This window comes from Camelus bactrianus, chromosome 3 (genome assembly GCF_048773025.1).
Source record: "Camelus bactrianus isolate YW-2024 breed Bactrian camel chromosome 3, ASM4877302v1, whole genome shotgun sequence".
NCBI classification, from domain to species: Eukaryota; Metazoa; Chordata; class Mammalia; order Artiodactyla; family Camelidae; genus Camelus; species Camelus bactrianus.
The window spans coordinates 67,147,448-67,169,920 of NC_133541.1; the positions used below are offsets into that span (position 1 = coordinate 67,147,448).

Sequence of the window (22,473 nt, forward strand, 5' to 3'; positions counted from 1 at the left end):
CAAAAGCAGCACTAAAATGAGAAAAGGTATATCCAGAGTACTTTTTAAGAAAGGATTCTAAGAATAATGAATATCTGTTGAATGTCAGACCCAAGGGGGAAAACTCTCTTGACCCTTAACTTCCATCCCACTGAAGAATGATTTGGCTCTCTAAATGCACTTCCAGTCATAAACAACAGCAGGAAATTCACAACAGTTTCTTTCCATCTAAACTAAGTGTTCTTCCCTTCTCCTCCAATTCAAATAGTCAGATTTCATTTCAGGTGGGTCTGTATTAAGCATCTCACCTGTTTGACACCGTATTCAAAAGCCTTCTGGGCTAGTCGGCCAGGCCCTTCCACAGTCTTCCCATCATCATTAGGGCCCCAGCTCGCACTGTAAATATCCACATGTCCAGGATTAAATCCAATTGAACTGGCTTCAATAGCATCAGTCACAATGCCATCCAGCATTCTTATGCCTGAACAGCCAAACAGACAAATATGTAAGTTGATGTCAGTGTGTACACATAGAGTAGCACAGTGCTCTTAATGTTCATTTTTTAGAGGACTCTCGAAAGAGTCAAACAGGCTAATCGTTAATGTCCCAAATGCCTGTGACCCAGCTGCTAACTTCACAGCAGGAGGACGCAAGCCACTGCCTCCAATAGCTTTCTTATCTGCCCTTTAAAGATAACTATGTGTGCTGTACAGTGGCCATGCTTGTTGTTGATTACAAACTGTCTCCCCTCCCTCTGCTTCCCTAATAACCTGAAAATGACAGGGTAGCTTTCAGAAAGAGGCATCAGACAGCTGTCTCTCAACATGTCTGCCCACGACTATACCACGAACGGCTGCAGCCCAGCCAGTGCCATACAAACCACTCTGTACGGGCCGTGCAGCTTGAAAAGATCTACCCACAATAGGCAACTAACAAATAGGGAAAGAACTCTTGTTTATGAACACTGATTAAAAATAACCCAGAGGCCATTCTTTTATGTGTTTGCTAAGAAACATTTTCAAGGAACATGCTTCCTTTTCTTCTAAATAATCTCAAGGATGAAATCATTGCCATGGATTTCACTCCTGAGGGGGAATCATTTTTCATCAGGAGAAGGCAGATGCGGTAGTTCTTTGTGCTTTCCAACAGGCTGTCACCCATCATCAGACTCATGTATTTAAGGGCCGGGAAGGCAAAAGCAATTTAGACAAATACAGGCAGCTACCTGGTTATTCCTGGCTCCAGGCTAATAATACAGTGGAGTGTACAGCCTTAGATTTTCACACCATTATTTACTAGGGAACATAGGTAAAAGAACGTGTAGTTGAACTAGTAGAAGTCATATTTATTTTAAAAAATGGTTTAAAATGCATTTTGGAAAAAAAAAAATCCCTGCTCTGCCCCTTACTAGCTTTGTGATCATGGGCAAGCCACTTAACCTCTGTGTGCCTCAGTTTCTTCCGCTGTAAAATGGGGGTGATAACAGCTCATGTGCATTGAGGATATACTGTATGCAGCTACCGTTCTACAGGCCTTAAATGTATGGACTCATCTATCCTTATGACAGCCATTTGAGGTGGCTGCTGTAATTCTCCCCATTTTATAGGTAGAGAGAGACTGAGGCCAGAGAGGGACAGTGACTTGCCTAGGGCCACATAGCTTGAAACTGGGAAGCTGGGACTTGAATCCCAGAAAGCTGGCAGTCAAATCCATCCTGTTAACTTCTAGGATAATGTGTTGTAAGGTAAATGATGGACACATAGTAGGTGTATTTTAATATCCTTGAGAACCTTGCTTCTGATTCCTCCTTTGTAAAATGAAGGGATCAGATGATTCTCTTGCAAACTGTAGCTACTTAGTTTGTCATGACTTAAAAAAATGCATTCTTTTTCTAGGTGATTATGTAATTTCTGCTGCTGCCTTCATTTTCTTTAAATTAACATGGCACTTTTATGATGCTGGTATCAAAGGAATCAGGAATGACACTTAAAATCTAGAAGCATGCTATGTCAGTGAGAGATGAATTACATATGCCGGGGTGTATGTTTATTTGATCTCTGAAAAGGAATACAGAACCAAATTCAAGTTGTTCTTACATAGGGCTTAAAGGAGTTTCACTGTCACTGCCATGTTCTACAATTGATCTTTTTTTGTTGTAGTTTTAGAAAAAAAACTAAATGCAGTGTTTATAGTGTAACCATGAAAGCCTAAGGTTGGATGGGCGTAAGAGGAGAGAAATAAATAAATTTTATTCTCTGTGAGCCCCTGCAGATCCACTCTGCACCCTTCTTCCCAGGAATGTGGATGGCAGCTGTGGCCTCTCTTGTCTTCCTGTTGGTTTCAGCCAACTGAAGAAAGCAGCAGGAGGGAGGTGGGGGATGAGGGGAGAGAGAGGTACTCATTCCTGGATCCTCCCTGCCTAGAAGCAGCTCCACTGTGCACTCAAGGCCACAGCTCCTGTCCAATGGCTGTCTCTTATGACCACAGCTTCTCTCTCCAACTTCCTCCTCTTGCTCCATTAGTCCTGAGGGTGGTAACATCTGCTTACATTAGTTAGCCCCTCTTTGGTTTCCTTTAACTTTTGTAAATAGTTCCTTTATTAAATCGCCCTGCTGGAACTTACCATCTGCTTACCCATAAAGACACTGACTGCAACAACCAGAGATTCTAAATTCTTGTTATCCCAGATAACCTTTGGCTTCTTACTATAACAAGTATGTATTCCTTTTATTTTTGTTAAATAAACTGTTCTCAGTGATGAAATGAAGGACTCCAGAATTGAAAGGCAGGGGAAGTCTTTGCCTAAATTTACCTCTTCCTTCTGTTCTCTTAGCAAGCACTCAATAACAAAGCCTTCTAAATCAGAACACAGAGAAAATTAGATTTGCTTCAAAAGCTATTCAACATTTCCATTTTTTCCCCTCAACAAGATGTATGGGCTGTATTCAGCTATCATTTTCTAAGAATCCAGACCCATTGATTTGCTTGCAAATCGTATTTGAGTCGGGCGGCAAATTTTGCATGGTTCAATTTCTTCCTCTGGTTGTTGAAAAGCCCCCCCCCCCCCAGGGGACCCAGGTCTTGTATTACCCCATTTGCACCAGGTAATGCAAGACTCAGATTCAACTGCCAAACCACAGAAAGAGCCGTCCACTTTACCTCCAACTTTGGAGCTGTATGCGACTCCGACCCCGCACTTGTGATTATTTGCTTGCATGGCAATTTCTCCTGCACATCTGGTCCCATGTCTGAGGATTAGAAAACGGGATTTAAAAAAACACATGAGGACAAATATTGGTTTTGCATATACATCCATGACACAAAGATATATTAACTTTTTGTCAGCTTTGTGGCTGGATTTAGATGAAACCATCAGTATTAAATGAAATGTAGGTCACAAGTACTGGATCCCAAGTTTGTGAGGTCAGATTAGAGCTTCTACTGCTAACTAGTGGTGTGATCTTGGGTAAATTGCTGGTCCTCAAAGAATTGTGGCATGACATGAAATGTTGTATGTAGAACACTTAGAACTGTGGCTGGTATATTGTAAGAAGGCAGGAAGTGTTAGCTATCCATACTTACAAGCAGCTCTGACACTTTCAGAAACCATCTCAAAGAAATGCCTTTTGCATGTACTTTTTGGTGTTAAAGTGACTCCTCATTTACCCCTCACTAGTGACTCCGTTGAATTAGGTTATTCTGGACCAGTCCTAGTGGGATTTGGAGAACAGAGTCCCCTCTCAAGCCCTCCTCTCCTCCTCTAGCCATATACCAAACTAAAAAACATCCAAAGGTTTTCTGGTAGTGAGAGGATTTTGAGTTATTAACAAGACAGTACAGGCTAATTGGAAAACCAGGGTGCTCCTGCAACTCTGATTGGGACTAGAAGCCTGAACAAGACTGGTTTTGCAATCAGATAAAGAGGGTAATTTAGGATTTTGGAGTATTTGGCGGGGGGTGGGGGGGTGGCAATCTATCTATTTAGATATGTGGACCAAAGTCCACCATTAAAGCATCAATTCTTCAATTCTAGGTATAGTGATTGTCTTTTTCCCTCTCCTCCCTGACCGCAGGAGGGTCAGTAAGTCAAGAGAACATTAATGTATATTTGTTTATTTCATGACTTCATTGCACTGTGGAAGCCCCTGGGGACAGTGTGTAGGCTGTTGGTGCATTGAAGGAGCCGTTGATCAGATATGCTGACATAGAGGATGAAAGAGGAAGGATTAGCTCTGAGCAACTCTTTCAGCCAGATGCTTTTAGACACCACTGTACTAGACATCTATTAATTTAGCCCAACACGAAATATAAAAATCCTAAATTGACTGGTTGATTTCCTGGTTTCCTTCCACTAAATAGTGTTCCTCCTTTATGTTAATACTGGATAGGAGTCCCAAGTCAGAACAGTGTGATTATCTTTAATCCAAGGTCTTCCTTGATGTAGTAGACATCCATTTCTTTTTGGTCTTTCTAGCGTTTTTTTCCCTTTTGGGACGTGGCCCTTGCTCACTCCTTGTGATTCTCTATCATGAGGCTTGTCCTCCCAGACAGCTTTCAAGAATTGAGGCAGATTCTCGGGAAGAAAATTACATTCCTTCTCCAGAATCTTTAAGTTCTATGTGAGCCATGTGGATCTGGCTCCCAAGCAAGATTCTATTGAGAATGAAGCTAAGTGGAGGTGAGCAGTATGAGGAGATGGAGACAGAGTAACTAGTCCTGACGGTATATTATTTGAGTTCCTGGATCTTGCAATGCCTGAAGGTAGAACATCCCTTGGGTGAATTTTTTCTAAATCCCCATTTTACTTAATCTTTTAGTTAGAAGTCTTTCATTTGCAACTGAAGCTGTCCTGACCAACACACACATTCCCTAAGAAATGTGTGCATGTTGAACACATAGAAGAAATTTTATGCTTCTTTGATAAGTTAGTCCTCTTTGCCTTTGTTAAAGGAGAAATTCAATTGCCATCCTGGAATTGTGCTTCCAGATGTCACACCACCCCCTGTATTTCCATTAACACAGGATGGGAGACAAGGCCCCAGATAGCAAAGTCTCCAGGCAGAGCCAAAAGAATCAGCCTGTTGGCTAATATCCCCAGCATTGTACCTCTGTCCTAAAAATGATGCAATGTGACACTACATATTATTAACCTTTCCTTACATACTGAGAGCTATTTTCTTGAAAGGTGAAGGATCATGGGACAAATAGGGGTTGATATCTTTTCCTCCTCTTCCCACCTCCACACCTTGAGAAAAAGAGAAGATTTTATCAAAGTGGTTCTGTGTCATCCTTTATAGACCTGCAGCTTTCTTTCCTTCAATCAGGCTCTGAGATAAAAGAGCTCTTGGTTGTTTTAGAACAATGGTCGTAACTGGCATTTAAACAAATCAATTTTTAAAAAATTATTCCACAAGATAGTTTCAAGACTACTATTGTATTAGTTAAAATATCCTTGCCATACATGTTATATAACTGGAAAAATAATCTGTAATTGGTGTTGAAATGCTGAATACAAATTCATGCCAGCTTAATAGTAAGAGCTACCTGCACTGTTAAGATGTTTTTGCTTAGCGATTCCTCTTTTGATTTGCAGAGGAGAAATCAAATGCAGCTTTTATTAACCTTATTTACATGGTAATAAAGAACAGCAGCAACACAGATAGTTTGGAGAGATAATACCCTGGGAATTGGGAGATAATAGGTCTCTATCTGCTATGAAGGCCAAGACAAAATGGGGCCATTCATTTTCTAAACGTAAGGGATTTGTTTCTGACAACATGCTGGAAGGGTAACTGTTTTTTATTATACCTTTTGATAAATGATAGAGCTGCTACCTTTCTGGTTGATAGTGAAGAGGACCCAGAGAGAGAGAGTTGCTTATTGTGTAATTTTCAAATAGCAGATTCTGAATTGGTTCAGAAAATTGATTTGTCTCTGCTTCTGCTCTCATTGGGTGGTATTATTCTTGTCATGCTTATTTCTCAGTGAAAGGAGGTCTACCATGGTTGCTAAATGAGAATCCCTGATCATCATCATCATTAGGGTCATTGTCATCATTATCATCATCATCATCATCATCATCGTCATAGCAAACACTTAGCTCTGTCCATGTACCAGGCACTATCCAAGCCAATTACGTATATAAACATATTTAACCCCCATAATGACCCACTGAAATAATTACTATTATTATTCCTTTTTAGTAGACAGTAAAAACTAAGTCACAAAGAGATTAAATAATTTGCTGAAGATCACTCAGCTATTAAGTGGCAGATCTAAGATTTGATCTAAATCTAGCTGCAAAGTCTGTGCTCTTAAGTGTTTGGCTGTGGTCACACTACCTCTGTGCAATGTGGCAGGTCCGTGGTCTGCTACGCTCTAGAAGCTCAGAGTTTGCAGGCGCAAAATACGTACAATTATATGGGCCGCTTCCTGGAGGCCTTGGAATTCCATGAGTTGAGGCAAATGGGGCTATTATAAGTACTGTGAGTTGAGAGTCTCTTTTTTGGGAGGAGGGAAGAGGGAGTACTTTTATCCTGAGTACAGAAACTTTACAGAATATCATTTCACCAGGTGTTCACCTATCCTGCGTCTACGATGCAAGTTATCACCCCACACTGCATCTTAGGCCAGACCCGGGGCTGCTTTGGAAGGAGGCTGACACCTCCAGCTAAGTCTCCCCAGCTGCACCCATGTGGCTGGGGGATTTCCCTCTTAGTCTTGACCAACGGAGTGGAATGGGTTGTCATTTTTACTTCATTCTAAGAAGGGTGCCGCTTTTTTCCAAGATCCTATTGCCCATTTCCTAAGGAATTTCCTTTTAGGAGGGTAGGGAACAGGGGCCTTGTCACCATTTTAGGGGACAAAATGAAAAATAGAGGCACAGTGAGATAAGTGATCTCTTCAAGGTCACCCTCCCCACTGGTAATCAGCAAAGTCATTGCTGCTGCCAAGCTGACATTACAAGGTTGTGCTCTTAAAGTACAGATGTTCCTCCTGGTCCTGCACTGCTCTAACTCAGAAATATGGCTGAACACTTGTCTGTTGGCCCTGCTCTAAGTTCCAGAGCCATCCCACTTTGCTTCAAGGGTGACCCTTCACAGTTTCTTTTGTATTGTTAATGGAATGTTCTAACGTCTAAGGGTGTTTGCTGTTAACCCCTTTAACAAATAAACTCCAGAAGAAGTAAATGGTACTGAAAGAAGCAGTATCCTGGGACCCTCCCCAAGCCTCCCCTTCTCGCCAAGGAAGAAATATACACCCAGAAGTTGAGGCTAAGTCCATGAATGACAGTCTCTCTTCCAGGGTTTTATTGGCCTTCTGGAGGGGGACAATCCAAAGTAACAATTTTAGGTCAGTGTTATTGCACCAGCCACATGGGAATTCTGAGACAATAAGGAAGAAAGGGAGAGAATTGGAGAGGGGGAAAGAAAGAGTGAGGAGAGAGCTTGATGGACCCAGTTTGGGTAATAGTCCAAAAGAGGAGAAAAGAAAAGGGAAGCACTTGATGTGGCATCCACAAAGAGCTTTTCATTGCTTGCTCTTTCCATCCCCACTCAGAGCAGCAAGCACTAATTTTTCCTTGGCTTTCATCTACTTTGGTGCAAGTCTCTTTTGGGTGGAGCAAATGAAGAGGAAAGTAGGAATGTCTCCTTAAAGTCTGCAAGAGACATCATTGTGCACAAAGATGAGTTCTCACACGGGCATGGACACTTGAGGCCATGTGCCTAGAGGGTGAAGTTTCTTAGGGGCTAGGAAATAAAGGTTAAAATACCTCTTGCCTCCGTATCTTTATTTGGCCTCTTACTTTAGCAAGTCTGGCCCTTGGCCTTCCTCATGACCCTGTGGCTGCCATGGAGAGTTAGTTTAGGGGTCAGAAGATACCCTTGTTCTCTTCCCTTCAGCTTTAGCATACCCAGTACGAGCTCTGGACCAGGCTACTGCCTAGCCTAATGCCCTGGAGACTTGTGTTGGATCTGAGGGCCAGGCCTCAGGGTACATTTCTTTTCTCTGGGGTCTGATCACGCTCTTCCAGAGAGAGCTGGTGAACATGATTGTGGCCACCAGAGCAAGTCATGTGGATTTGTTATCTTGGTCATCTATGTTTCTTTTCATGAGTAACCTCAAGCACGTCACTAATAGTGAAAGATTCAGAGAGGAATTGGGAACAGGGTACATGGGCTCAAGGTTTTTATTCTTTATGTCTCAAACATTTTTCCTAAAGCTATGTAACTATTCAGTAACATTTGAGGGGAGCATTTCATAATTTAAGAAAGATGAATTCAAATACAGTTCTGTAAGCCAAAGGGAATGTACAAATAGAAGCTTTTGTTTCTGTTTTAAAAGCAACAAAATATTGTGGTATGGATGGTGTACATGAACATTTTCTGAGTACTAAAATGTGGATCATGTTTATAGTGTAATTTTCTCAAATAAGATAAAAGCATTTTAAAGCACTTATCGCTCCCCCGCCCTCCCACATTCACATTTACTCACTTGTTCTCATTTGTGGGATCATATCGGGGAAATGGATCATGGTCATTATCATTAAAATCATAGCTAGCCTCTGGATCCTAAAGAGAGAACAAAAATAACACTGTAGCATCATTAAAAAGCAGCAGTTTCCAAGCTTTCTACCCCTATCCCGTTGCCATCCTGGCTGATGGCTCAAAAGTAAGCATTTCAGAGTTTCTGGCCCAGTTGCTAATTATTTATTATACCCATAAACCAGGCAGAGACAATGTACATAAAAAAATGATCCAGGGTCCAATTCTCAGTGAATGTTACCAAAGGTACAGCTCACAGAAGCTCATAGGATGCTAGAACCAGAAAGAACCAGAGTTTACTTAGTTCAGCCACCTCATTTTTCAAATGAGAAAACAGTCCCAGAGAAGATGAATGACTTAATAACTAAGCCAGAGAGCTAGTTAGTGACACTTGGACACTCATCTCTCTTAAGAAAATAGATGGAAAGACTGGCTCTGGGGTGGGGCTCAGGTCAACAGTGATCTCCTTCAGCCTCCCCTGTTACTCTAAAATAAACATATAATTTAATTAAAGAGGGTGTGCTTGAAATTCAAGACCAGCTTCCAGGTCCTATCCCCTTTTCCAACCAGATTGCCACTCTTAAACATCTTCCACGTAGGAATTGTATCACCATTACTACTCCTTCTCTGTATTTTCCATATCTTTCAATAATTGCTACTTTCTACTAATATTTTTCATCTCTTCTTTTCCTTCCCTTTTCCTTTACTCTTTAGCTGGGAATGTTGGTTAGTGGAAAGGTTGATAGAAAGCCAAAGGGCAATTTTCAAGACTAAACACTCATCTAAAGACCTAAAATATTATGAAGAACTTCATAAACAATTAAGTAGCTAACTTTTGTTTACTTAGTTCCCATTTCTAATGGCTTTTCTTGGTTTGACTTTTTTTTGTGCTTTGTGGTGTATGCTTTGATTTCCATGGAAGAAATCATATTCACATAACTTCATAATGTGAGAGATATTGACCCATAAGGACTATGAGGAGAAAGACTATGAAAATGATCTAAGGCATCAGGTTTGATTTGATTGCTTTAATATCCCCCAATACTGAGTGACATAGAATTTGAATGGCTTTTAATAACTTAGTAAGTTCTCCCCCAATCCCAACACACAGGTTTTTGTATAGTCCTTGGCTCCACTGAATTCTTTCAATGCCCAGTGAAACAAAAGAAAGTTTGTGTGCGCTGGCAGGAGGGTGAGGACAGTGACAAAGGTCGGTCCACCATTCCCAGGGCTGACATCAGAGTAGCCTCCTGTTTGAGGGAAGGAAAGCCCTAACTGTGTCTGTGTAGACAGTTCCATAAGTTACACTCACAGGAGGACTCAGACTCACATAATTGGCATAGATATCTGTGTGATTCCATTCCAAGCCATCATCCAGTACAGTGATAACAACTCCTTTGCCTGTGATGCCTTTTTGCCAAACAGGTATCACATGGAGATCCAGCTTGGGCAGGGCTGCAGTCATCCTAGTATCTTGCTGGTAAAGAAAAACAAGGAAGCATTGATAAAATCATGATCTGCTTGCTACAAAATGAGAACTGAAGCTCCAGTCTGGATACCCGTCTTTCTTTTTCCCGGGGTCACTCTACTCTTTAGAAGAAGGCAATTAGGTGAAGTAAAAAAAAAAAAACTTGAGGGTAGGACCAAGTGAATCATCAGAGTGCTGTTGTTTTTCCAACTGTTCCAGTGGAAAATCACTCTAAAGGATGAATCACCCTGTGCCCCTTCTCTTTGACCTATGTGGCTTTGGAGAAGAAGTTTGTCCCTAAGTTGCTTTCATTTATAATTACACGCTCTCGCTTTTCATTTACCAAAGCTTTATTTGATGTCCCATGTTTCCATCTCCCCTCAAATCCCGAGCCTCCATGCCATACTGAACCTACTATGTTGTCTGGTTCACAGTTATACATGGATGTTTCTGTAACTTTTCTAAAAGTAAAGGCAAAACATGGAATGCCCAGTAGGCTGTGGCCTCACCAAGACTTGCAATTTAACTGCCTGTTTCCAAGTATGAGTAATTTAGGGAGTAAGCATCTGTGAGAGGAGATTTGGGATTTTTTTTCAGATAACTTTTCTGATAGTTACAGTTTTCTAGGGAAGAAGAGCTGGAACACAGATATGAGTAAAATCCCCAAGCATGTAAGAGAGATGCACTGGAAGAGTGCCAGGCTTTTAGTGAAGGAGGTCAATAAGAAATTTGCAAATGACAACAATCAAAAGTATCAGTGAATGCATTGCCCAGTGGCTGATACCCCTCAGGAAGATGTAGGACAAACCCAGAATTTACTGGGCCAACATGTAGCTGAATTGCAGGAGGCTTGAACTACACACAACATGTTGGCCAAAGCCAGAGAAGAAGTTCTCTCTGTCAGTCACAAGAAAATTCATAGAGTGTGGTTGTTAAGAGTATGGCCATGAATTATGGCCCCACCACTAGTAACCATGTGATCTTGGCAAGCGATTCAACTTAACAACGTCTCTGTTTCTTCATCTGATAAATGGGCATATTTACTGTATCTACAACAAAATGTTGTGTGAGATCTCAATGAGTCAATTCATGTCAAACATTTAGAATAGGATTTGGCACATGGTAAATGCACCAATCTTAGCTAATGGGTCTCTTGCACTGCAATGAGCAAGTCCTGCTTAGGTTAAGAGAGTTCTAAGAGGAATTGATCTCCTTTCCCATCCATTTTGCAACAAGGATGTCTAAGCCTTGGCTTACGGTTATCATGAAAATTTATCTTTTATAATATCCTCAACAAATAAACATATCTTTTAACATGTATTACTATGACAGAGCCTTCATATTAAAACAGGAGGAAGAGCACTCTACAGGCAAGCAGGAGCGCTTACAATTTTTCCACTCAATGCCCACGTTCCAGTAGGAATCTGGAACTATCTTAAAGGTAGAGTGGCTCTCAAGTATAGAAATCTGTGAAGAGATGCCTTGTGTCTTTCCTTGTGTTCCTTCCTTTAGCCTAGTTCAGAAATTCTTACCTGTAAGCATGTTAAAATTGCCTCTCAGGGCTGTACTGAATCATGTTCACTGTACTCTTTGGGTGATTTAAAGTGTTCTCAAGAGTAACTTTGAGCAAATGTGATTTTTCCCATGAGTACTATTTTGGAATTCCTAACTTGGAAGACATGATTCTTTTGTACTTATTCCAGATAAACTTAAGAAGACAAAAAGGCAATAATCTTTCCTTTCACAGTAGCTAAAGAGCTGTATTTCAGACATTCTTACCTAATAAAACAGAAAATCCAGACAATGGAAGGTCTTATCAAACCTAATCTCCAGGTGACATAACCCTCTGCTGAATTATCCATCATTAAAAAAAAAAAATCTATTGTGCACAAGTCCCACGTGGTCCTTCTGTAGGTACTTACCAAGTACCACTGCTGATTCCACATTGGATCATTGAAGAGATTTAGTGCTGAGTCTCTTGGAACTGAACGTTTACTTCTCTCTTTTTCATACTGTTGTTCAGCCCATATCACCTACAAGGAGTTTCATAGCAAGAAAACCAACAGTCAAATAGCTACCTCTGGTGTAACCATCTTTCCTCTAACTAGTTGTAGTACCCTCTCCATCAGAGTTCAGGCAGCTCCACAGTGTTTTCGTTTGACTACAGATCAAACTGGTAGCTCAGTGAGATGAAGGGATTGCCTGCTGGGGAGATAAACATTTCCTGTAATGGAGTAAGTGTACCTTTACTCTAATAGGGGGAGGAGAAGCAGTCAGTGAAGTGATGATTCCCTCAAATTATTTACATTGTGATTATGGTGGAAGTAAAAGTTCAGCCTGCTTTCATCAGCAAATGGACCATAATAATCATTTTTATATTGAGGTTCCAGGGTTCTGTAGCTGAAAACTTGTCTATTTTCATGGAATAAGTTAAGAAGCTAAGAGATTCCAGTGATTGCTGTTATGGTGCTCTTAAAGCTTAATTTCTCTTTCTTTACACACAAAATAGAATTTGCAAATGTAACAAAAGACAGGAAAGGTGCAGTGTCTTTGCAAATTCAAAATTCTGGCTCCACTGCTTCAACCACCTGCTTAAGAGTATTTAATAAGAGGAACAGATCCAGGGTGATGAATGAGCACTACTGACGGTGCACACTTACCATTAATTTAGTTTCGTGTATTATGCAAAGAGATCTGACAATACAGAAATTACCTTCCCCACATTTATAGTATAATCCAATTATACTTGAGGCCCTGAGAGGATGAGGGACTGCCTTGTGGTTATATTCATTATGAAATAATACCATGCTCCTATTTTGCTGTGCAACATGATTGTTTCCTACCCAAAACATATCCTCTCTTTGGTACACATGGTGATAGTCCAGTGTGTGATAGGATACCGTTAATGTGAGAATACTAATGAGTCAGATCCAAAAATAAAAACTGAAAAATAATTTGCAACTAAAGGATAAAACCATCCACTATGGCTGCCCTGAATTTTCAATGAGAAAATATACTGCAAGCCTATTATAAACACTGGGAGGGACTTGAGAGCCAGAAATTAGTCACTATAATTTATTTTTAAAATGCTTGTATTTTCAAGCTTAATTGTTTTGGCTTAAAATACCTCAATGCTTGGAATATACTGCCTGTCATCCGAGTTGGTCTTTGGGAGCTGGCTGCTAGGGAACAAGTACTAATCTTTGAGGGAGAGAGTCACTAACAGTTGGAGCTTTTATTAACTGACTTGTAAAGGTAGCTTACTGCTGCATTTCAGAGGGCTGATTTGAAAGAATAATACCCTTATCAAAAAAGAGCAATAAAATGAGAATCAAAAGTGATTTTTAAAAAATGGAATATAAGAAGAGGCACTCTGCCATCTGATCAGATAAACATCCAATTGTTGGAAATAGTGTTGTGATTAATATCATTAACTCCAAATCCCATATTAATCTCTATAAGAGCAGACCAGATGGAACAGAGCAAACTGGTGATGTCCTTCTAGTATGTATATAATAGGTATCATGTACTTAATTGTATATAACCCTTTTGATTTGAAAAGGGCATTAAAAATCATCTAGTCCAACTTTCTACTGCAAGTTTCAGTGGGTTCTAGGATTTTCCTGAAATAAAATTATTCTGGGGATAACTTTTCATAGGAATATACAGACTCCTTTCTTATGAAGTTATGCTCTAGAGTAAATTCTTAGCTCTTTCTCATTATGCTTTGAGATTTCCCACCCCCAGTCAATTATTAAGGAAATACCTAAAGAGTAGAACTGAGCCATCTGTTCATTTTAGTGAAAGACTTTGAGTAATAATAACAGCTAGGTCTGCTCCACTCTGTCCAATTTTCTACTATGAAAATGAGAAGGGAGGTCAGTTTGACTTTCTTGTGCATTAATGTCAGACATGCTTTTAGGCAGACAAGGAAATATCTCTCTTGTTTTTTGCCCAAGGAGTAAGCCTAGCCAGAGTGCTGCAAGTTACCCCACTTCCAGAGCCCACATAAAATTAGCCACCTGCCTTGGGACAGCGAAGGGAAGATTTCACTGGGCAAGAAACGTTTAATGTTCAGGGTCTTTGGTTTTCCACATCTAGCCAGTAACTTGAATAAAAGCCAGTAATGGCTGTATGTGAGCTGTGGGTCACTGTCCATAGTTCTGATACAGTATTCTTGGTGTGGAGGTGGTTGCTTCTTTCATGTTTCAACACTGGTAACCCAGGCCCAGTCATTCCTTAACCTCATAATTTGTCTTTTTCTTCTTTTTCTCTAAATTTTATCAGTTGCATAACAAATAAGATAGCAAATTATTTTACAGGGTTCATGAATTCCATGTACTTTCAACTGTTCTAAACACCTTTCTGTCACTTATACTTTTCTTTTTGGAAAGGTGACAGCGTGTGTTTTATTTTCCATAAAGTTATCATAATTCTCTAGAGTGTTCTAGACAACAGAAATCATGTATACAGATATCAGGCCAGCCAGGACAAATTTCCACTAGTATGGCACATTTTTGAGAAAAGGCAACGTTGTATATGCAAATTCCAGTACTTCAAATTTCTATTTCATGTCAAAATTTCTACTGATATGTTAGCTGACCTTGAAAACAGACTACAAAAATCAATAGGTACATTAAATATACATGAATGGCCCCACACTTTACCTAGATTTATTCTAGACATTTCCTGCTGTTGCCTAATCATTGAATATGTATACACACCGGGATAAAAAAGATCAAATGCTTTGGATCAAACAATACAATACTTCTGGAAGAAAACATTTGCCTCATGAAGACATGGATTTAAAGCTCCCTCAAAAACACTAGTTATATCTGTATAACCAAATCAAGTAGGAGTGACAGAGTGATTTTTTTCAGTTACACTGAAATATTATTAAAAGCAGGGCTTATATATTATATTTCTTTGGCATCACCATATGAGATATCAAAGTGCTTAGTGCATAATAGGCATTATAGTAAAAGATTGTTGATTGACTGTATTGTCAAACATTTTATTGGTGCTGCCACTTGATTCTCAGTATTCACTTTCATGCTCTTAGACTGGATTTGTAAGTTAGTGTTTTAGATATATAATATATATTTTACATGTATTATATATTTATACATGTAAAATTTAGTCAACCAATTCAATCCAATCTAGTTATTATTATGTACAATTATAACCCTGTGGAAATAATTAAAAAACACTACAGATAAATGTGAACACAACCAAAAAAGAAGCATATTTGCAAAGTGCTTTTACCCTTGTTGGCAATCATAAAGAAAGCAGGTAAGGCAGGTTACTAGTTTGAAGACAAATGCACAACACTTACACGATCATCATCAGATAATCTCTTAGTGATATGAAAGGCACTCCTTCGAGACCTCCGAGGATGGTTTTTATGTTTGAATAAGTAGTGATTTTCAAGTGATCCAATCTATAAAAGAAAAGTAAAATAAAAATCCTTTTCCTAAAATAAGTATATTTGGGTTAGATTGATACCCAGCTAACTTAGAGACAAGCAACTTTTGTTAAGCCCATTTCTTGTACTTGAAGTTAACTTTTTTCTTGACGAGGAAGACGCTAATAGAAGCCTTCCATCTCTATTCTTAGAGAGTTGAGTGAGATGAGTCTCAAGATATTATCACTTGGGCTGACAGCATTATCGGGGCCTGGTGATGCTTCTCTTTCACATCGTTCAGAGGAACTACATTTGTTTTTCTAGGTGACATTATTTTGCAGATAGACATTTATAAAAAATACTCATTTTGTCAAATTTATCTTGGCAAAGAATAATTTTTTTAAAAAGCAAGCAAACTCTTTGGTATTATATATGGGCAGTGTCAGCTAAAACAATTCATTGTTGTTATAAAATATAGCCATTGAATCCATAGTGATAATTGTTATAAGCTACTAGTTGTGACCATTTGACTTTCCAATAGTTCAAGGCTTTGAGGAAAGAACCAGGATGCCACATTTAGGACAGGTGTTTCACCTTAGAGTGGGTAAAGTTCTCTGGGTGACTTATCAATACATTTGGTCCATTTGGAACGATGTTCGTTGTTCTTTTAAGCTAGTTTCCCTTTATTCAAAATAATACTGAATTTGAACCTACTAAATTCTCTAGATGCTCTATTCTTTTTTAATTAAGAGACAAACAATTGACAGTGGATTATTTCAGAAGAATTACATTCTTTAAATTGGTGGTTCTCATCACCTAGAGAATTTTTAGAGATACTTAGGCCCTACTCCAAGCCTGAACTTCGGGGATTGAATCTGCTATGAGTCATAGATGGAGTTGGAGAAAGAGAACAGTAGCCATAAGAAAAGATCACCAATGCTTTGCTCTGTTTGTGCTGCCAACTGGTTTTGCTTCTGGTCATCCCCCTAATCCCAGCTTTATCTTGAGGCCTTAAGGAGCTCAGGATAGTGATGCTAAATGTAAACAAAGGGAGAAATAGGCAGAACCAGGAAAGCACATGCAGTCTTTTCCAAACGATTATTATTTTAAAAACATTTGTTAGTAATGCCATTTTACCTGAAAATATACATATGCAAATCATATGTAAATACAGATGGGTTTTCCCAGTGTTTTTTTTATTGAGTTACAGTCAGTTTACAATGTTGTGTCAACTCCTGGTGTACAGCACAATTCCTCAACCATACATGAACATACATATATTCACTCTCGCATTCTTTTTTACCGTGAGCTACTACAAGATATTAAATATATTTCCCTGTGCTATACAGTATAAACTTGTTTATCTATTTTATGTATACCAGTCAGTTATCTGCAAATCTCAAACTCCCAGTTTATCCCTTCCCACCCCCCTCCCCACTGGCAACCACACATCTGTATTCTGTCTGTGAGTCTGTTCCCAGTATTTTCTAAAGCCTCTTGTGATTATGCCATCCATCCCTTCTGTGAAGATCCTACTAAGAATACTGATTTGTTGTTATTTATTTATTTACTGGGATTTGTGGTTTTGAAAAGCAGTGCCTATAATAAATGGTCCAGGTTTGGATGTATGTCTGGGGCTAATAGGTGAGAAAGGAAGAGGGATTTATTTTTTGCTCTCTCCTCCAGTCTCCTTCTACGACACAGTTACCAATACTATTTAGCTGTCCAAATGATGAAGTTCTCAGTTTTTTTCCTCCTTATAGGGCACTCAAGATTTCCATAATGCCCACAGTACCCATCAGTACAATTCCACCCACTGCTCACTCTCTCTTTAGGTCCCAACAATTCCTTGCAGTTTCCAGACTTATCACTAAGCCACTTTTTTTTGTGTCTCCCTGGTTTCCCACAAGCTGTTTTCTATGCCTGGAGTGACTTCTTCAAACTCAACATGTTCCCCATTGCAACCTTTGACTCTTCTTCCTAAACCCTGTGCAGATGTTTCCTCCTTGGGCTGTCGTCTTTCATCCCTCCCCATTTCCCTTCCATCTTCAATCTTTCAATCAACAAGTATTGAGAACCCTGGAACAGCTTCTGTTACTACACCAATTACATGCAATTCGCAATCATTTATTTCTAAACCAGACTCTAGATTCTTAATTTCTTGAAAGTTTCTTTTCCCCCTATTATTCCTCATCCCCTAACACCAAGTCTGGCACAAAACAAGGATTAGGGCAAAAGCAAAAGTCTTGGTCTGCTACTGGGACACAGAGAAGAGAAGTCAATATGTGTACTGACTTTCCTGCTGGGCATTTCAGACAGTTTGGCTTATAAAGTTGGAGAATGAAGCTTCTGGCAAGGAAAGGCACATTCCCCAGCAGAGTCGATCTATGGAATGGCCAACTCCCACGCGGATTACTCATCCATGACTTCAGCTGCATCTCTGTCATCACCTCTAGAAAAAACGCGCCAAAATGTTTTACAAATCCCTCCTCCCCTGTTTCGATGCACAACGATTTACAAGGCAAAGGACGAGAGCTTGATTCAGACCCAAGGGAAAGGAAAGCTTAGATTAGAACTCACACCCCCTGGGGTACAGCTGGAGTCGCACAACTAAGCCCCCTTCATTTCCTTAACGTCGCCCATCCCCCACCCCACCCCACCCCCGCTAGCTATTAACCCAGTCCGCACTTGGATGGGCAACAGTTTCCTTCGCAAGCTGAAACCCCTGGGAAGCTATTATGCATTTGGCTGAGAAACAATAAAGAAAAAAATCCTTTCCCCACAGTCACTTTGGCAGCTTGACCCATCAGGGGGACTGACCTAGCAAAGTTGTTGAGCTCGGACTTTGCAAGTTCCCTGTGAGAATCCAGAGTTCCCAGTAGAGGCGCAGAAAGGTGGTCCCATGTTTTTCACCGACCTCTTCTCCCACTAGCTCCCCAGGCCATTCCGCGGCCCCCCAGTTCCCCGGTCACGAGTCTCAACCACTGGCGCTCTCCCAGCACTCTGGGCGTATCTGTAAAAGCTGCCGGCGGGCATCTCCAAGCCTGCTTGGCCCCTTGCATCAGGACTTGGATCTGATGCTGCCATATTGAAAAGAAGGAAACAGTCGGCTACTGACGCAGACCTGCTGAGTCCCAGGGGACAGAGCGCCCGTAGGCGCTTGGTTGGTAAGAGCCTGCGTGCATCTCAAGTCCCGAGAACAAGCGTGGAGGGATTTTTCTTCCAAATCGCGCGGGAACAGATTTCATTTCCAGAGCGGAAAACAGCAAAAGAAGCTTACCCAGCTGCAGAGGCTTGGTTCTGCCTGGCTGCGCCCTGCCCAAACAATAAATAATGTAAGCTTTCTCTCTCCAAGCGTGCCAGGGGCGAGAGCTGGAGAAGCTCCTGCTCTTTGCCCCTGCGCTCAGGAGAGTGCAGCCTGGGACTCCCACTTGGGAGATCATGCTCCAGTCCCGCCGTCCCCTTGAGCCCCAGAAAGTTTTTTGAAAATGCAAACTCTTACCTGACCCAAGAGGTCATAGCCCAGCTCCTCGGCTATTGCCGAGGCTGCCTCCGGTCCGCCGGGTATCTCTGCCGCCCATTCATTCACAAACTGCCTCTTCGCTTTTACACTGTTCAATGCACACCAAGAGCAAAAGAGAGCAAAAGCAGTGCACTGCAGAGTCCAGGCTCTTCGCTCCATGGCTCTTACACTGCCTCGCACACAAGTGGGAAGGAGAGGGGGACAAGGAGCAATATAGAAAAGCCCCTTCCTCCTTTGGGCTCTGGACCACTTCTCGCTCTCGCTTGCTCTGCGACGAGATAGAGACGCGCAGGAGAGGCTGGGAAGCAACGAGCGCTTAGTGCAGCGCTTCGGTCTCCCGGCTGAGTGGAGCCCCAGCCCTTCCGAGTCGGAATGGAAATGAGTGTTTACACGTCAAATCGACGAAAGCCATCTCTTGACGTCAGATCTACCTGGACTAAGATCTGGATGGTATTCCCGGCGGGGTAGAGAAGCGGCTAAAATAAGCAGCGAGGGATTAAGAAAAGGAAGGAAACGTTTGCTGGGATCGGTTAAGTCGGCTCCCTGTCTGACTGTAAATTCTGTAGCCGTGGGAAACATATTCACTTTTCAAAGAGAAGTGCCCCATTTGAATGTAACTACCAAGAATCAAAGATTGGAAGTGCAACACACTTTCCTTCCCTTCTGTCCGTTTTCTTTATCTTTACTTCATTATCTCATGTGTAGAGGGAGGGAGACCAATCTTATAACGACCCCTGTGGATATCAACACCTGCAATGAAGAACAGGGTTTTTAAGTCTTTCAAATTGGACAGAGGCTAGGAGGGCAGAGGGAAGAAGGGAAGCTTCTGTTGCCCAGATTTTGATCTAAATTGCTTGGGGAAATGAACACATCTGGAAGACGATGTTAAAGCAATACTTTTAAAAACGCATTTTAGACCATTTAAATCACCTTTGTTAACAAGTTTACGTCCTTCTCTCTTCTGTTTCTCAGTCTCAGTAAAACAATATGTAGAATTCTATCCCAGATTCTATCCCACTGTCATCCCTTTATTGTACTTATCAGAAAAAAAGATTAATCACGTGACTTATTTTTCATTTTTTTATTTACATGATTTTTTAAAAACAAAATTATTTGCTTTATCATCAGGGAGTGTAGGTACCCCAAATGCTGTTGTGTTGACTCAGGGAAAGAAAGAGCAGGTTTCATTTATTCTGAACTTTCAATTCTTTCTTCAGTAGAGCGCTTCACTTTGATGAGGAGCTGAAGTTATGCCATTATTTTCCCATAAAATGCACAATTTATTTTTGTAGAAGAATATTTTCCCATGGTAAGAGAATCAGCAGACGTCTATATTATCTTCTCCCCACTCCCCCCGCCCCAGCCCCAGAAAAGAGAAAGGGGTTTAGCGTGCTGTGGCTGATCCTATTCTGATCCTGAGGGGTTGGTTCAACCTGGCGGGAAATGACAGCGTGTGTAGTATTCAGCACCGAGGTATGGACAGCGTCATACGCTGGAGCTGCCCTTCCGAGCTACAAGGACTGCTGCCCTTCTGCAGCTGACCCCAACCAAACTATTTCTATTTTGACTGGTGTCTTTACCCTTTTACCCTCTTTTAAATAGTGAAATAGGAAATTGACCGCAGGGGAGAAGTATGGTTAGGTTATAATCGTAACTACTTGAGACCGAGCTCGCGGGAACGCGATGGACTCAGCCCAAAAGCAAAATTGTAGGGAATTAAATGTCTTGCCTGTGAAAGATTTGTTTTTGTTTTCCTAAAGCTCCCAACCGCCGGGGGGCGCAGCCTATTCTAGAAAAGAAAGAACAGGGATATGAGTGGGAACAAAGCATGAGCTTGTGGAAAAAGGAAGCAAGAGGTAACTCTTTACAGGAAGCAAATGAGATGGAGGTTTGGTGCAGGATGAGGCTAAATTGTGTTAATTCTTCATTTGTCTCCGTGTTTGCAGAAATGTGAAGTATACTGATAATTTCTTTAAACATAAAGCTTCCTAACAAAAACAAAAGCTGACATTAATAAGCCATGTGATGCAGTTAAGTCTATGAGTAACTCTCACATGAGATGCTGTAGAATGGGTTCAGATTGATTGTTCTTCTGTTGGCTCTGAAAATTCACATGTGTGAGTGTTGACGGCTGGTTGAGCTGTCTTCTTTTCCTTTTGTACTTCAGCCTGAGTTATGGCCTCAGGCTCATAGGGTGTTTCATTTTCACAGCAGATAGATGTTAACTGTGTGTTCACAAAGCAAAAGAAACTGGTGGCAAATGTTTAATAATGGTAGATAAGGGCAGGAATGTGTTTGCCCTTTCTTATATTGTTCAAGTAAATCAGTTTGACAGAATGTTAGCAATGAGGCCAGTGTCTCATTAACCATACACCTGGATTAACATTTGGTTGATATATATTTATATATAAATATAAATAAAATATATTTAATAAGGCAAACTAAATTATCACAGTAAAAAGATAATATTCCCATCCAAACAATATGTATATTGGTAATTTATTCTGAAATTGCCTTAATTTTATCCGAAGAATTTTACTTGCCACGATTTTGGGGATGCAGAAGAAATGAATATTTGCCAAAGCTAAGGGTGAAAATAGATGTAAAATCCATCTTAATTTGTTATATCAAGGACTACCCCTATCCTGCTATATTAGGTCATAGTAATAACCTCCAGGCCCAACAGTGTTGTATTTTATAACATGAATTTGAAGAGCCAGTTATCACCCTTAAGTCAGCTTTGATAGCATTTGATTCATCTGATTAACTTATATAGAAAACAGGATAATTCAGAAATAGAGAACTGTGTTTCTATTCTAAATTATCAAGTGAGTGTCACTCCTTTCATAACTGCTCCCAACTGCCGAGTTATACAGTTAATCATTAAGTTTTCTTGGAGAGTAAGCAAAGCAAGGGTACTATGAACAGGAAGACTATGTTCAGAGATCTATAGATCACAATATCTCTGTAGTCTTAGAAAATAAAAAATTTAAACCTTTGTTACTATGAAATAAAAGATGTACATTAAAGTGCACAAAACCACGTCCTCAATGATTTATCACAAAGTGAACACTGTATAACCATTCAGGTCAAGAAAAGGAGTGTTGCTAGCCCTCCAGAATAATATTGCAGTATTTTCCAGAAGCATGGGAGAAGGAGTGAGAAAATATTTTAGGTTTAACATTTTCTAGTTACTATGTAGACTTACCTGTTTCCTTTGGGTAACAGTAACTATATAATAAGATAAATATGTAATTAGTATGTAATTATACTAGAAGATATTTGGTAACAGAACATATTATAGATGAAAATCTACCTATTGTTATTTTTGTATGACACACTGGGATAAACTGGAAGAAATTTGGGAATATCCATATGGGATATGGTAGAGAGATTCATTACATTTTCTTTATACGATACAATTTTGACAAGAAAATATAATACTATTATTTGGGGCAATATGTTAAAATTAAATATAGGTAACATTAAATTGAGAATTATGAATATACTTCCATTAATATAACTTTTTATTGCAGGTTTTATGCATGGAAGT

The 22,473-nt window shown here is 40.2% G+C and overlaps 1 protein-coding gene across 1 annotated transcript in view; it reads right to left on the reverse strand.

Annotated features, from left to right (window-relative positions):
• The window catches only part of PCSK1 (proprotein convertase subtilisin/kexin type 1), a 39,607-nt gene extending 20,339 nt beyond the window's left edge, over positions 1–19,268 (reverse strand). The window contains exons 1-7 of the mRNA XM_074360392.1: positions 18,900–19,268; positions 15,329–15,433; positions 11,916–12,026; positions 9,856–10,002; positions 8,476–8,552; positions 3,139–3,227; positions 288–460 (exon numbers count right to left, since the gene is read on the reverse strand). Coding sequence (XP_074216493.1) covers positions 288–460; positions 3,139–3,227; positions 8,476–8,552; positions 9,856–10,002; positions 11,916–12,026; positions 15,329–15,433; positions 18,900–19,079 — 882 coding nt within the window. The 5' untranslated portion in view covers positions 19,080–19,268. The remainder of the gene's footprint in view (positions 1–287; positions 461–3,138; positions 3,228–8,475; positions 8,553–9,855; positions 10,003–11,915; positions 12,027–15,328; positions 15,434–18,899) is intronic.
• Positions 19,269–22,473: the final 3,205 nt, after the last annotated feature.